This window comes from Ascaphus truei, chromosome 1, assembly GCF_040206685.1.
Source record: "Ascaphus truei isolate aAscTru1 chromosome 1, aAscTru1.hap1, whole genome shotgun sequence".
In the NCBI taxonomy this organism is placed as follows: Eukaryota; Metazoa; Chordata; class Amphibia; order Anura; family Ascaphidae; genus Ascaphus; species Ascaphus truei.
Window position 1 is genome coordinate 327,586,863 of NC_134483.1, and position 16,306 is coordinate 327,603,168.

Here is a 16,306-nt window from a genome sequence, read left to right on the forward strand (position 1 = left end):
TTTTATCCGGTGGTCAGTGTTCCTCAGGAATCTGAGGGGATTCCTGAGTACATGTTTCGGGGTAACCCGCAACACTGGCCCCTTCTACCCAAACACACCCAGACAACATTTTACCGTAAAATCAACCCTGAAACTCACTCCCTGCACCTCTCCACTGGTTGGCACTCCTGGAACAGTAAAAATACACATACATCTTTATTACCAATGCAGTTACATGCCATGATTGGGTTGAAGAGCTGACAATCACAATTCCCCCATATGGCTCAGGGGCACCCAGCCGGGCATAATATCTTTATTTACTGGCCTGGGTACCCCTTCACCGTCACAGTCACCCACCCAGGCAGTCAGTCATCCACCCACCCAGGCAGTCAGTCAGTCACCCACCCAGGCAGTCAGTCATCCACCCACTCACCCAGTCAGTCACCCACCCAGGCAGTCAGTCAAGGCAGTCATCCCCCCACCCAGTCAGTCACAAACCCAGGCAGTCAGTCACCCGCCCAGGCAGGCTGTCGCCTGTCTTTTGTTGAAAATATAAAAAATAAACAGATTGCATTGTAATGTTTTTTTCCGTATTACAATAAGAAGAAAACAGTTAAGTAAAAGTTGCGAGCTAAAAAATATTTTTTCGTGGTAGGTGCGCTATGGGTTCGGGGGGTGGGTTCCCTGCTCCTTTCATTTGTCCTGGGCCCCATGATTTCTGTTGGCGGCCCAGAGTAGGGTATACGTATGTCAGTAAATACAGTATAAGTTGGTTATACCTGTGTGTGTCTTTATTTGCTGCTGGTATTGTTCCTGTGCAGGGGTTATCCAGCTGCACTAGGATCCCTCACCAGATAGAACACAATCACCCCATGCTCCTAGTGGCGGAGGATCAGGCCTCGTGTACACCAGACAGGTATCAAGCACATGTAGTTCCCTTGGACACAGGGAAAGGGGGCTACATAAGCACATAAAGGTAATGGTCTGAAAACAATATATACTTTATAAGGTTTGTTAACTGATCATTTGCTAGATATACTGTATTAGAGGGAGAAATGGGCTGATATGCTGTATATAACTATATATCACAGACTGATCATATCCTGTCTGATATCGGAAGGGAAAGGACCTGATCTCTTCATAGTCTGTCCATGCTCCAGAGCAGAGGTGCGCAAACCTTAGGCGCTGCGCCCCCCTGCTAGCACTCCTCCTGTGTTGTGCCCCCCTTTAACTTCCAAGAGTGCCAAATGACGCTGCGGGTCATGTGATCTCCTGTCAGGTGACCCCGCGGCGTAATTTCACACCATGTCGCCACAGTCAAGGTAAGGCCTCGTTCAGGGTGCTGGCTTCGGAGGGAGGGCGTGCTGCCGTGCGTGCTGCCGTGAGAAAAAAAGTATTCAATTTGAATACTGGTTTTCAGGGTAGCAACCGCCCTGTCTCCGAAGCCAGGAGTTGAAGCTGACTACAGTTTCAATAAACGAAAATGTCGTTTTTTGGAGCTGCAGCAGCGTCACAAGGACCAAGGCAGCCAATGAAATCATTCTTCAGAATGATTTCATGACTGCAACTTGGATACTTACCCTGCCGTGTGTAACCCCGCCCCCTCCCCGCCCCCTCCCCAACGCTGAAAAGTCTGCTGGGGGATAAACACAGATCGCCCAGCAAACTCCCGCACTGCCTGCCTCCCGCCCTCCCTCCGAGTCCTGCAGCTGACACCCTGAACGAGGCCTAAGAGTACAGAGGCCTTGCGCGGTCCCCAGAATTTCATTTTTAAACTTGGGGAAGAGCGCGGGCCTCTGTAAACGCGGCACCCCCCCGAAAAAAATCTTGCACCCCCAGTTTGCGCACCTCTGCTCTAGAGCAGTGATTTTCAACCGGGCTTCCACAGGCATCCCTCGGGGGTTCCACGGCCGCCAGGGGCAGAGCTGGGACAACTTTCCCAGCTGTCCCAGGCTCTGTGACATGGCGGCACCCCACGCAGCAGTGACCCGGAGGCTCTGGAGCTCAGCGGCAACCGTCTGGTGTGTGTGTCTGTCTCAGATTCAAGGAAAGCTAGGGGGAGGTTTGTGTGGAGTGGGTGCTAGGGGAGAATATAAGGGAACAATGGTGTGTGTGTGTGTGAGGGGGGGAAGAGGGGGGGAAAGTGTAAGGGGAGAAGAGGGGGGGAGCGTGTAAAGGGGCAAGAGAGAAGGAGGCGATTGTAAGGGGAAAGAGAGAGGGAGAGAGTGTAAGGGGGCAAGAGCGAGAGGGGGAGAGTATAGGGGGCAAGAGAGTGGGGGGAGAGGTGTAAGGGGGCAAGAGAGTGGGGGAGAGTGTAAGGGGGTAAGACAGATGGGTAAAGTGCAAGGGGGCAAGAGAGAGGGTGGAGTGTAAGGGGGAAGAGTGTAAGGGTAGAAGAGAGAGGGGAGAGTGAGGGTAGAAGAGAGAGGGGGTAAGTGAGGGGAGAAGAGAGAGGGAGTATAAGCGGGGAAGAGAGGTTGAAAGCGAAGGAGAGAGCGTAAGGGGGGGGGGGACATATTGGGGAGGGAGAGAGCGTAAATCCAAATCCAAAATACAATGTAAAAAAAAAAACAAGTGCCTATCAAACAAGCATATTTAAAAAAAAAGTGATAATGTGATTCACAACAGATAAAATAACCATAGAAAATTACCTTGCGGTCAAATACCCCCCCCCCTTTACTAGAAAGTATGGTGGTCAGATATAGCATTGTGCCTTTCTGATATCAGCCGTGGGTCAGCGGTAGGCACAGCTTCGCAGCACCCACTTTCTATGTGAGCGCGGTGAGACTTTCCGATGCATTATCTGGAACCAGTGAATCATACACCTGGAGGATTTCCTTACGAACAAATACAGCTTCAGTATCACATTGGCTTTACACACTTAATCACACGCAGGCAAGTGTGAAGAGTTATTTTTGGATGGAGTTATATCCTTGATTAACCTCTTAACATCCGGATTAAGATCACAAAATCACTGTGACTTTATTTGCCTTGACTTGTGTTATCCCAAACTCCACATACTCTATACATGGTCCTATTAGTGAATTTAGCAGTTCAATGTAATATGTTGTATATGTGTATTCCTCCACCTAATAGTGGGGGACGAGAGAAAGAAAGAGAGAGTGAGAGAGAGTGAGTGAGAGAGAGTGAGAGAAAGTGAGAGTGAGTGAGTGAGTGAGTGAGAGAGAGAGAGTGAGTGAGAGTGAGTGACAGGTGCATGAGGCTGATCTCTGTATCAGCAGCTGATCGAGGGATGCACATAGGAGGGAAGGAGGAGTCTGACCCCTCTTCAGCTGCACCTGACCCACCCTCCCACAGCACAGACACATAAAAGGGGAGGGCGCGGCGGTGCCTCTGCGCGTTGTGTAGGGTGGTGCTGGCATGGTGCAAGCAGCCAGCGCGCAGCAGCCGCCGCCTTTCAGTCCTACAGGAGGGAAGCAGGGATCTGCGACCATGAGCAGCAGCAGCACGTGGGTAGCCGTGGTAGTGGGGATCCTGACTGCTATCTTCGCCTGGATCTGGTTTGGGAGACCTGGGGAGAGGAAGGAAGCCGAGAGCCAGCAGAATAAGGAGCATGAAGTTGAAGCGGTGATTGCAGAGGGGGAGCAGGGGACCGGTGCAAGCAGCACATCTCAGCAGGGGGATGCAGAGGGCGAGCTGGAGCTGAGCACATCCCTAACTGGGGAAGGAGAGAGGCTGCAGGAGAAGCCAGATGTCCTGGAAGAGGAAGGCGTGCAGAGCAAGGCGAAAGTTGCAGGTAAAGATCATAGTTGTATGGGGATTAAGCTTTAAACTGTGATGCTGCTGATCGGGGCACTATTGTAAGGAAGGTCCCATATAAATCGGTGGCAGATTCTGTAAAATGGTCCCCTGATTGGCACGATTGTGGTATATTGAATGACCCCTGTGAGTCTCACTGTTTAATGGGGATCTGGGTTATTTAACCTTTTAATTATTTGCGTTGCAGGTCTAATCTAGCACGGAATAGGTTAAATATTAACCTGGGGCAATTGGTCTATTTAAACTTTCAGTGGTGTTTGAGTATAAGGGCACTTCTAGCCATGAATGGGTTAAACTGAATCCCTTACTCCTAAGTGTGCCCTATTTGCTTTCCTTGGTACACGTGTGCCTTAAAAAAAATCAAACTTCAATGTTGGCCTGAACACACAAACCTTCACTGCAAGCTGCCAGTATGACCACAACTGGAGCCTTCTCCTCTTTTATTTCTTATATATTTGTTCTAATATAGGAATTGCTTTGACCACTACTGGCTCCTGTATTTGTTTCTCTACTGGCTTTAATAGCCCGCTATTGGCAGCAATGCATTATTTATCTGGTTGTGCAGCTGTGTAAATGAGATGGGTTAGACCCTGTGTTGGATAGTGAGGGACTGCCTCTGCTTTGCGGTTCACTTGTTGCCTACATGGCGGTTCTCTGTTGGGGTTGGTAGCCGGGTCTGGCTTTACTTTCATGGTGCAGTCTATGGCTCCCAACCTGCAGTTGAACCGGGTATCCTGGCAGTGTGGTGTCATCTGTCCGTGATTTCCAGACATGGGGTTAGTGTCTTGGCTATGCAACATCTACCATTACAGCTATTGCCATGACCGAAAACCTAGGAATTGACTTTTCCCCTTTGAGGCATAATTGGCTAATGTTTCACTTGGTCTTTGTTTGCCTGTCTCTGGATTAATATGAAACAAATGTAAGATTTTTTTTTTATTTTTAGTTGACAATTTTAATATATGTTGAACTTTTAATATAGGTTGAACTATGTAAAAATATTACTCTTCAATTGAGGCACGCTGATCTAAGTCTTTATTTATTCCATAAGCATGCTAGATCAAACTGATAATGATCCAATCCTGCTCTTATTTTGTATCTGTTGGTATCCCTGACGATCTGAAGACTGGCCTGGGTCATTATCGGAGACCTAGACTTGGTTTGGGTAGCTGCAGGTGTGGGATATGTAGAGGCAGATAGCTGTGGGGTTTGTTTAGGTGTTTCTTATGTAAGATTGGGCTGCAACTCGGTTGATCAACAAATTGGTGGTTGGGAGTCTGGCAGTATCGGGAGAGCAGCGGTTGAAAGACTCTGCATCACGCGAGCCAATGGGAAGCTGCCACGGCTTCCTATTGGCCCGCATGGTGCCGCGGCTTCTTGCAGCAGAAATGTATGCGGTTTGCTCCAAATATCCACAACTCCAGCTTCTGGTCCTTGTAAATATAGATTAATATAAATCGGGGGGGGGGGGGCTGCTTCTTTAAAGGCGTAGCCTCTTATAGCAGGGGTGTGCAAAGTTTTGGAGCTGCGCCCCCCCTTCTCTGTAACCTGGCGTCAAATAACGCTGCGGGTCATGTGACCTCCCTTGCTGCATTGGAAGCACTATGCTAGGTGATAATGGTTGAAAGACAGGTCTGCAGCCCTGTCTAACACATGTGAATGTGCTCACAAGTGATATTCTTTATTGGGGAGATATATAATATATTATATGCCTCACTTCCATGGGCCAATGGAAAATCTGCAATTCCGTATTGCATAACCCTGGCAGCCCTCTTAATTTATCCCCCCACATTTCATCTGTGTATAAAAAATATATATTTCTTTGTAACTAGGGGCAGGGGTGTCATTCTGGAAAACCACCCACTCAGATTCTGAAACTAAAAATCCATATTTGAGGGGGGACTGGGGCTTTAAATCGGTGGTGACCTTTATCCCACAACACAACTATGAAAGGTCCTTGTTTTGAAGAGCAGTGTCCTATTTTAGTCTACCTTGCCTCTTGCAATACTGTTCAATTACATGACCTAGTGTGGAGTTCCTCTAATTCTCCATGGCTGCTGTCATGCTGCACCCTCACTGTTGGGCTTCAGAGTACAACACTGACAGTAGTCTGCTTTAGATTTCCTCTGATCCAAGCTTCTCTAAAGTTGGGTATTTAATTGCGCTGTGTACAATATTTGCACCAGTCTTCCCCAGTGTTGTGTTGCTAAATTGAACCCTAAATGTGGAGCCCACTAACGGTTCATGTTTAATGTTACATTGGCAACTAAAATTCTCCTGCATAATCCTGCAATATACCTTTCCATGGACTTGTGAAACTGCTTAAAATGTCCTGTCTGTCCTAAAAAAATTCTGAACCTATTCTCCTTGCATTATTTCCTAACTAGGACTTGTCCCAGAGAATCTTCAGAGATTGAAGGAAAAGGCTGATGGCGAGTACCCCCAGGAACTTGGACATGACAATGTTGCTTACAAAGAAAGTAGTGCGTCAGTCAACCAAAGTCATAAAGGGTCTCCTAACAAAATAGGGTTACGGGAAAATGGTCCCTGTATATTAGCGGACAATGGCCCAGAAGAATTTTGTGATCTTTTGAGAACTGATGTGATATTTGAAACCATACAATCTGTGCTGTCTAAAAAACAGGACACTAGTGTAGAGGGTGAAGCTGTAGCTGCTTTGCCAAATGAGGTTTCATGTGATGTCCTGGTAGAGGGTGAAACAAACAGATCATTGACTCAGAAAACATCTGAAGAGTTGACACCAACCCATCCATCAGATGTATGTCCTTGTCTGGAACATCACTACTTTCGTGAAGACAAATACACTAACCATAATGAAGACCTCTCTGATGTGAAAGGCTACAGCGATGAGATTGGGCTTGTTAATCCTCCTTTGACAGATGTAATGATACCAGAGGCTAATAATGCAAAGATGAAGAGGGTTGCAGCTGTGCAGCCAATGCCTCAGAATGTGAGTGTTCACTTCAGAGTGCACTATAGCACTTACTCGGAATCCCAGCTGATCGCAATCACTGGGGATCATGAGAAGCTTGGCAAGTGGGAGGTCTACATCCCCTTGACGTCTGATAAAGATGGCTTCTGGTCGCATTCGGTCCTGCTGCCTGCAGACAGCAATGTAGAATGGAAATTTGTGATGGTGGAGAATGGAAAGATAAAACGCTGGGAAGAATGCAGCAACAGAAACGTAAAGATTGGACATGATGATGTAGAAGCTCACCAGTTGTGGGGCTATCTGTGAGTGCTTAAAAGAACCCCCCCACCCTACTCTATTCCAACTTTTGCTGCTACTGCTTATTCTCTTTAGCATATAGCCCACTTCATACAGTATGTGGTCTTGGAAAACTTACCACTTTTTTTTTTCCTTTTTTTTTCTTTCTCCTTCCCCCCTCTTAGTTTAACTTGTGTTGGGGGAGAGTCAGCCACAGTGTAGTAACATGTAATCATTTACCTTGCCAGTCCAGGAAACTGAAACCTTGTTGATCTATCAAACAATCTAACTTTTGGCCCATATTTTGGAAGTTACATTTTAGCCCAAATCAGTGTTGGCTCTAATAAAAATAGTGTGTAACCAGATACGTGCTTTCAATCCACCCCATAATGTTGGTGGGCTGAAATCTGTCTTTAAATGGAGCATTTGGGTTTTTTTTTGGCTCTTGCTCAACACCATTTGCAAATGTGTTTTTTTTTTTTTTTTTGTTTTTTTTTTTTTTAACAGGATGGTAACTAGGGCTCCTCGGAGCTGAACCATTCTACTTTTAGCTCTGCCGACCCCCTAGTTCCTGATTACGAGTGAAGTGTTGTCGTTTCAGTCTCCTCTGGAAGAATCAAAATCGCTGTTTAATTCCCCCCACGTCGCATGATAAACAGAGCTGCCACTTTAAAACCCATTGCAAAACAGGAAGTAGCATCACTAGTAAGTAAAGGGTGGGACTCAGTTCTAGGGCAAATGTAGTCCCCTCCTCCCATTAAAATACAACCACAAATTGTACCATGGCTTGCAACCTAAACCATAAGTGACTCCTTTCCTGCTGCATGACAAACCAGGCAGTGACCGCCACCACTGCAGTCTGCAGTTGCACACCCCTCAACTCTTTGCCATGAGCCATATGACTGGCACCAACATTTGGCTTCTCTATCTGGCTCTTCACTCATCTTTGGGGGCACAGGATAGAGCCCTGCCTTTTGGCCACTTTTAATCCCTCTATATAGCGGTGTATGTGAACATACTGTAAAAAGGAGAGAAGGGCACTTGCTAAACATGCAGTGACTTCAGACAAAAGGAGTAGCCAGAGGAAAATTAACCTCTCCCAAACCTTACCTGACCATGTTTACAAACTAACTTTTATATTTTAAATACTTATAGCTATCAGATTTGGATAATAAAGGCTTATTTTCTATAATTGGTTCACTATGGTTATTGGGGTAATTGCCCCTAGAAGTAATTTAAGTTGTTTGTTTGCCATCTATACTTGCATTGATATTCACAAATTTCTAAGGCGTCTTTCTGACCTCGCAAAGAATCTGAGTTTCACTGTAAAATTTCCATAACAAGCTGGCAGCAGAAACTCCAGTTTGGGATATAATGGAACAGGCAACTGTAATGCACATTTAATTAGACCATGTGATGTGGGGAATTGGTGCAATGTAAACAAAGTAATGTTTTAAAACCATACTACAGATTGTTTAAGCAGAAGATTGTAGTTCTATTATTCGTATTGGCATTGGTGGAATTACCTGTGCAGCCAACTAACTTTTTTTAAAACATTTTTTTTTTAAATTATATATAGGTTTTAATTTTGGATAATAAAGGCCTATAATTCACTTTGGTTATAGGAGCGATTTTCCCCTTGACATAATTTACCTTGCTTGTTTGCCACTTATACTTGCATTGATTTTCACAAATTTCCGAGGGCTTTCTGTCATCGCAAAGGATCTGTCTGTTTCACTGTTCATTTCCATATAAAGCTTGCAGTAGAAACTGTTTGTTTGGGATTTAAAGGAGAAGGCAGCAAGCAACAATGTTGAACATGGGATGTGTGGAATCTGTGCAATTTACACACTAAAGTCATCGTGCCTGGGACCCGTGGTTGAATGCGATGAGAACTAACTGAAAAAGGGGATATGCAGATGTTAGAATTACTGTGGCTGTATATACGATGTGTGTAAAATATGTACCTTCCCAATCGCTTCTTTTTTCTGGACCTCCACACCCTATTTTTTTAATATATATTTTTTCTGTATTCCTATTTGATGACAAAATTGTTTTAAAAATAAAAAGTAATTGTTTAACCAAAGTTGTGATCATTAGCAGTGGTGGAAATACCTGTTCAGCTGCACCAGGACTCCGGGGACTCATCCTGTCGTGCACTGGAACTCTGGTCCAACACCTACTTTAACAGCCAGAAAGTGTTCTACAGTGCCCCATTTGATGGCCATACTTGTGAGCAGGGTCCATCTGTACCCTGCCAGAAAGGGTGAGCCCAATTAACATAATTGGCTGACAGGTTGGGTCCCCTCTGGCACTGCATGCCTTGTGAATTGAATTCTGGCACATTGCTGTGTGTATATACACCCCTGTATATCACTTTACAGCTGTTTTTGAGATCTAAACATCAAATTAAGTGACTTTAAAATTTTAGATCCAGAGACACTCTTGGGAAGCAGAACTAACCTGATGGGCCATTCCACATACAGGTCAGGAATTTTTTTATTTATTTTTTTACAAATAAATCTGAGTCCCCAGAAGTAAAAAAGAAAATTACTGTTAGGACAGGAGCCAGGGGGGCCCAGAGCCAATGTTAAAATAAATTTAAAAAAAAAGTTTTCGTATAATATAAAATGGAAAACGATATGCACGTCCTTAGTTTTTTACTTTTGTTGTGCTATTGCAGGGGTGCACAGACTGGGGGCACAAGGTTTTGTAGGGATTACGTGGCAGCGGTGGGCTGCCAGAGTGAAGCAGAGAAGCAGCTGGCGGAGGAGTTGGGTATTTCACAGAGGGAGAGCGGGAAGGAGCGCGCCCAGTAGTCTTTATGTCCATTATCTATGCTACAGCATTATTTTTTTTTCCTAAACCCTGTCATGTACTGTTTAATTTTTTAGTAAATTGGGATGTCATGTGACTTGGCTTGCATTAGGCAGAGGGGGGCCTGATTAATATCACTGACAATGGGGGCTAGGTGTAAAGTTTGCACACCTCTGCTCTTTTGAGCGGCTGCACTTACCTTTTTTAAAAACACTTTTTCACTTGGTGATGGTTATTTGATTAAATTAGAGGTTATTGAATAAGTTTGACTTTCACACTTATTATTGTACATTGACTTGCACCCATCCACTGGTGAAAGTGTTTTTTATTTTCCTTCACTTTATTAAAACATTGGCCATCTATGTAGTAATGGACAGAAATGCACTTTCATATAAAAGATCGTGTACTTGACAAGATTAGATACAAATGTACTCTGAGTGTTAATGCTATGAATAGGATTCTAAATATCTGAATTGATGAGGCCTTCCTTGCATGTTTTGGGAATGGAACATTTTTCACTTTCCTTCCAATTGCCTCAAGGATCACTAGACATTTTAGTGGATTCTCCAAACACTGCCAGCCATTGTATAAATTGTGTTTCTTCGCAAAAACAGGTGTGATCATCCTGACATCTTTCAATACCTTGTATTTGCTGGCATTTAAGATGTTAGATTTTATTGACCGGTGGCCTTTTTGAGTATTTATAGAAATAATGTAGAAATGGCAGCCATGATTAATTTAAAGAAACTGCAATATACATTATAAAATGCTTTTGATGTTGCAACAGAAAAGCTTAGGAGAAACAGTTTAAAAATGTTCTGCATTTTCATCACACTCTGAGTGACTTTTGGTTTGCAGAAGATTTTCTGCACTGATCACATTACTATTAGATGGGCCATAAACTGCACTTGTTAGGTGTGCTCTTGAACACTGCACTCCCCTCCCCCCCCCCAAACCATAGGCAAACTTTACTGGGCAAATGGACATCTGACAGGTTCAACTTTTTTGTTTATGCTAATCATGAATCTTTGGGAAATATGGTCAAGTGTGATCAAGCCAAACTAATCAATCAAAAGTAAATTAGGGGCAGCAGACACACAGGTGCTGTGCTGTTATCCAGCAATAGAGAAGTTCTGAGCAGGTCTATCACACCTCGATAACCTAACAGCTGCCTGGTGGGCCTGCAATGTCCTGCATACCCTCTTGGAAGTAAAGGATTAAAGATCGACTGTTACATGATTATGTAGAAAAAATATAGCAAATGGCACTTTGTTACTCAAAGTATTCTCTCACTGGTGCTCACTCTGATCTTTGTTTCAATGCTTGATCCAAAAGTATAATAGAAGTAGTTTTTGACAGAAGCACTCAGAAATCAGTAATGTATAAAAGCTTATTCTGTTTGTACCTGCTCTGTATATGAATTAAAATAGTACATTTTTTTTTACACTACAGCTTCCTGTGTACTTCCTTAAACAACTTCTACTGTACTATGCTTCATGTGTAATCATTAGTGTTATTTCTTTTTACTTCACTTTCCTGTTTTGTAACAGTTCAGTCCTAAATAGATGGGAAAGTAATTAATGTAATTGTCTACTGCAAAAGAATTCAATCAAGCACCCTGAAAGTGAGTGTTTGTATTTAAGCGTTTTTTTTCTCCCGCTCCCCCCAGAATCAAGTACAATTCCTGCCTATCAAATCCACCATCACCTACTTTAACTCTTGCGAACAGCCGTAATTATTTTGCAAAAAATTAAATGACAAGTAATGAGATTATCTGAAAACGGACACCACTGGGAAAAACAAAAGTATTGATCACAACTTAGAACACATGACACTGCAATTCATAAAATCTTTAGTTCTGTACATATCCCAACAAAATCTGTGTCTACTGGATTATTATGCAGGTGCCCTGGAGTAGCTTTGCTGGTACGGTGTCCAAGGCAGATACACCATGAGACGATTTTAATAAGAAGCTGATCTTCTTATATCTCAATACTTCATCTACTTCCCTGGTTCTCAATATTTCTTGTAGTACATCTGACACTGGCTTATTTGACACCATACCCCTTTATATCAGATCTTTTGTTTTATATACATACCTAAAAATCAACCTCATTCTTTGCTGATTTAAAAAAATTAAGTTAAACCCTCCATTTGCCTGTTTTTTTCATAATCTGCAATGCTGTATTGCTCCTAGAGCAATGTATACTCTTTGGATTCAGATAGTGATACTTTTTAGAGAACCCACATAGTTAGATTAAATAATGCACAGTGCTTTCAAAACCTAATTTTGATTCAAGGTCATTTGACACTAACTATGATCATTATACATTAGGACTTCACATCAGCCTGGTTGAGGATCACTGGTATAGATGTACATTTTGCTGAAGTGTTAGGAACATCTTATTACAGAACCTCACTGCAGTACCACCTTGTGCAACTGCACTCTTGCCATTTGTAGTACAGTACTTGTGCTAGCTCTCCCAGTGCCAAGGACCTGAGGGGCTGTAGTTACAAATAACATACGTTCTTATGAATATTATGGGGCTTATTTATTAAACGGTGATTGGGACACTATCACATGGGAACTACCATTGTAATCAAGTTTCCATGCAATAGTTCTCTGGCTCTATTGCCAGTTAATAACACAATTTATGTTATCTAACCTAATCTTGCCTCAGAGGGAAGATAGATAATGTGTATTACTACTTCAAAGCAGCAAACTGCTATACTCTGTCTGAATATAAATGATGGTATTTTGTATCTGGCTTACAGTATATGGGCTTAGGAACATCTCATTGTAGTGTCAACCTATATTGCCTTGCCTACCACTATATACAGTGTGACCGTTCTTATGGTGTAAGTTATTACACTTTCATTTTTCATTGCAATTTTTTGTAGTATACACATTAAAATAAACCTAAGTGATCATTTAACTAAAGTTTACTGGACTTTCTTTTCATTTGTATGCTATATAATTGCTTACACCAAATATGGCTTGCAAATAAACACATACGATTCTTATTACACAACTTAAATAATTTTATGTAAAAAATTATAAATAAGCAAGTATAAAACAAGTTATTTTTACACTGTTCAGTGTTTCTACCATAAATGTTACGCACAAGACCACCCCCTGGAAAAGCTGTGAATAATGTTGCAGTAATTCAAGCATATTACTGTAGTGCCGACAAGTATTCTACTACAAATCTGGGGCTATCACCAACAAGATCCAGGTACATTCTGGGTACAGGCTGCAACATTTCTGCTGAGACTAATGGCCCATCGGATTAACAGCGGGAGTCCCTGGCAGTTCCATTCAAACCGAATGGGACTGCCAGGGACCCCTGGTTATCCGATGGGCCATTAGTCTCTGCAGAAATGTCACTGAAATGTCGCTGCATGTACCCAGCATGTACCTGGATCTTGTTGGTGATAGCCCCAGATTTCCAAAGGCAAGTTTTAGAATACTCGTCGGCGCACCTGTACATTGATTTGTATGTTTTACAGTATTACATTTTCCAATTATGCAGGTAGTGTGTAAACAGTCTGTTTCTGCCATTACAATAGCTCAAGGAGAAATGGAAGCAAATGCAGAACTTTAGGACAGAAAGATGCACCAAAAAATTCAAATACAATACAACTCAAAGTGGTTTTAGGTTTTGGGCTTGCTCATCACACTTTCTACATGTTGTTTCCAGCTTCTCAAAATCAAGCAGCATCAGTACATCTTTAAGGCTATAGTTTTGTTGTTTTTAATAAGACGTTTGCAGTTGGGTCAGTAGGTTGCAATATCTGCTGATACAGGTTCATGGTACGTGATCTTCCCCAAGCACCACTGTTAGTTGTCCATGATCTTTGTAAGATTAACGGTAGTGGTTGTTTTCTCATTTCATCAATCTTTTCTCCTGGTTTTTAACCTTCAATATTCTTTTTTCCTGATTTCTGATCATTGATGACATTTCTGAAACCAGAAGGAGAGAGGAGTATCATATCCACCACCGAAGTCTTTCTAACAACCAGCAATCACTTTCCAAGGTCCTGTGATTCAACATGCTAAATAAAATTGGTGTTTAAGTCCTTTTAATACAATGCCTCTTATCTGCCTTGATTAAGGACATGCTTGGTCTTATTGGTGAAATGAGGGCAAATTTGATACCTTAAAAAAAAAACAGATGTATAAGAATTTTATATATTTCTTTAGGTTTTCCCAATCTTTTTCTTTCTTGTGGTAAGCCTGTATGTTATAGCCAGCATTGATAAATAAGATTAGACAGAGGTACATGAACCCGGTAAAGTTTTTTTTTTTTTTTTACACGGACAACGTGTTTTAATTTTTGCCCCTTTAATAACGCCACTTGGTTTTTTTTGCAACTGAATACAAGCAAAGAATAATTACATTTTGAGGCCTTGACGAAATTCAACATTAGAAAAATCCTATTGAAATGAAAATGTACAAGTACCCATAAACTATGCCTTATTTGCCAAGATATTGTTAAAAAGGGGATTTATTAATGGACATATACTATGCAATGAAACATACGACCCGTATTTGCTAAGCAGTTACAGGACACCTTACATGCGCCTGATTTGAATAGACGGTAAGGTATTCCAGCGCCAGAAGGTGTCGAATGGCAGAAGACGGCTTCGGAAATATGGTTCTCCTGCCTTGCACAGCGGTAAATGTGGAACACCAAATGGATTGTGTAGGTTACCTTTATTTTTCATTTGCAAGTCGTCAGCCATGGTTTGCAAGGTTTCTAATCTGCTCTGCAGTTTTTGACCAGTGTTACCGGTGACTTCAGGGGACTGTCTACCTAAAAAAGAAAAATCACACAAATGCACATTAAAGCAGAAGATTTCTCACTTAAAGCATTAATAATCCCACAAGCCTATAGTATCTTGCTCCTGAGCAGGTTTATTTTTTGTAGTGTTAAAAAAAAAAAACATGAATCGGGTGCGGACGATCAATCTGTTTTGGGCTGAAATTCCCCTTCAATGGGGAATTTAGGCTAAAAACCGCTCAATCGGCTGCTTCGGCAGATATAGAATCAGCCTCTTAAATCGCTAACGGCGGAGGTTACCATAGCAACAGACTTCACTGGGGAGAGCTTCATTTTAACCTCCCACACACAATATTTCAAACGCTTATCTCCCCAACGAAGAATCAGATTAAAAAAAATAAAAACAGCGTTGGAAAGGACAAAAAAAGAAAGAAAAAAAATAGGATGCAAAAAATGGCGACCAGTGTGGTCTGCTGCCTCCCGCATGTTTATCACCTCATACACAAACACAGATTTGCCAAGGAGTTTCAGAGTGGTCCTACCGATTGAAACGGATAAATGATTCATGCTGGGTAAGTGAATTATAATGGATTAGCAAGAGATTCATGGTTGATTGGTGTCAAAAGTCATGTGAACAGAGGAAAGGCTAAATCCTTTCTAATCTAAACTCGCCACTCAACCTCGAATAGACCTCACAATGTTAACCTTTTGTACACCACTGTGCCCTGGGTATGCAATGCGTCTATACCTGCACATTACAACATGACGGATTGTAAGAAGACATGGGGCCATAAAAAGAAATGGAAAGAGCGCATTGCATAAGCCACGTATGTTTGTCATTCATATTCTTATATGGAGTGCGTTTTCTTATTCTTTGTATGGTGTGCGTCATGTTCACACATACAAATGCATTAATAATCGTTTGCGTCCACTTGCATTTGTTTCTTATGCCAAGAAAAACTTGACAATATTGACGCAGTTATGGCGCACAGGTGTTGCATAATTGAGGTTTAACATATTTACATATGTGCGGCACAGACAACATTCAAACTCCACCTCTTACTCCACTCCCTAGCATCATTGCTTTCTTTGTGAAAAATAAGTTGACTCACTCACCGCACAACATAAACCATCGGTTTTTACATTGGAGCACAGAAGTAATTCAGCAAAGTTCAGATTCATTTTAGCATACCAGGTTATCTCTTCTGGCCTCAGAACAACCACTTCCACACGTGAAACCACCATCCAGACGTACCTTCCGTAGCCTCATCAAATTAGTCATTACATTCTTTCAAATTGTTACACGCAAATCAATTGACAAATCCTACGTTTAATATTTGCTGCACCACTGCATTATTCATTCAAATTTGATGGAAGTTACGGCATACAGCATGAGAAGTGTCATTACATCATCTCTAGATTGGACAAAGATGAGATGAACTGATCATATGCACCTTCAATGTTGGATAAGCAGGTCCTTCCAGTTTACACGTGTTTTTGATAGAAAATATTACCTGTATTATTAATTTGAAAATCCTCAGCCATGGATTGTAAGGTTTCTAGTCTGCTTTGCAGTTTCTGGAAAGAGTTATCAGTGATGTCAATGGACTGACCACCTAAAGAGAGAATTAAGAACAGTAACAAAGTAAATCAAACATTACAGCTGTTCAGCAAGAAAAAAAGTTGATATGTTCCAATTATAGTAGAATGACTGGTT

General features: G+C 42.2%; 2 protein-coding genes across 7 annotated transcripts in view; one reads left to right on the top strand and one right to left on the bottom strand.

Annotated features, from left to right (window-relative positions):
- Window positions 1–3,320: 3,320 nt before the first annotated feature.
- Window positions 3,321–11,251, top strand: STBD1 (starch binding domain 1). The gene is made up of 3 exons (XM_075606715.1): window positions 3,321–3,736; window positions 6,147–7,014; window positions 7,496–11,251. Exons 1-3 carry the CDS (start codon window positions 3,361–3,363, stop codon window positions 7,521–7,523), a joined length of 1,272 nt encoding a protein of 423 aa, XP_075462830.1. The 5' UTR covers window positions 3,321–3,360; the 3' UTR covers window positions 7,524–11,251.
- Window positions 11,252–13,151: 1,900 nt separating this feature from the next.
- Window positions 13,152–16,306, bottom strand: part of CCDC158 (coiled-coil domain containing 158) — a 132,629-nt gene continuing 129,474 nt past the window's right edge. For 3 of the 6 annotated variants that reach the window (XM_075606717.1, XM_075606720.1, XM_075606716.1), the window contains 3 exons: window positions 16,104–16,205; window positions 14,521–14,622; window positions 13,153–13,769 (listed from right to left, as the gene is read on the bottom strand). In XM_075606717.1, coding sequence (XP_075462832.1) covers window positions 13,693–13,769; window positions 14,521–14,622; window positions 16,104–16,205 — 281 coding nt within the window. In that variant the 3' untranslated portion in view covers window positions 13,153–13,692. Of the gene's footprint in view, window positions 13,770–14,520; window positions 14,623–16,103; window positions 16,206–16,306 lie in introns of all 6 variants that reach the window. The other 3 variants (XM_075606726.1, XM_075606718.1, XM_075606719.1) reach the window with 2 other exon arrangements.

What these genes read in the sequence shown, in the direction of transcription:
- STBD1 (XM_075606715.1), top strand. Translation starts at nt 3,361, where the DNA reads ATGGTGCAAGCAGCCAGCGCGCAGCAGCCGCCGCCTTTCAGTCCTACA. An exon ending in GAGCAAGGCGAAAGTTGCAG is followed by an intron (nt 3,737 to 6,146) that starts GTAAAGATCATA and finishes TTTCCTAACTAG; the next exon opens with GACTTGTCCCAGAGAATCTT. An exon ending in CACCAGTTGTGGGGCTATCT is followed by an intron (nt 7,015 to 7,495) that starts GTGAGTGCTTAA and finishes TTTTTTTAACAG; the next exon opens with GATGGTAACTAGGGCTCCTC.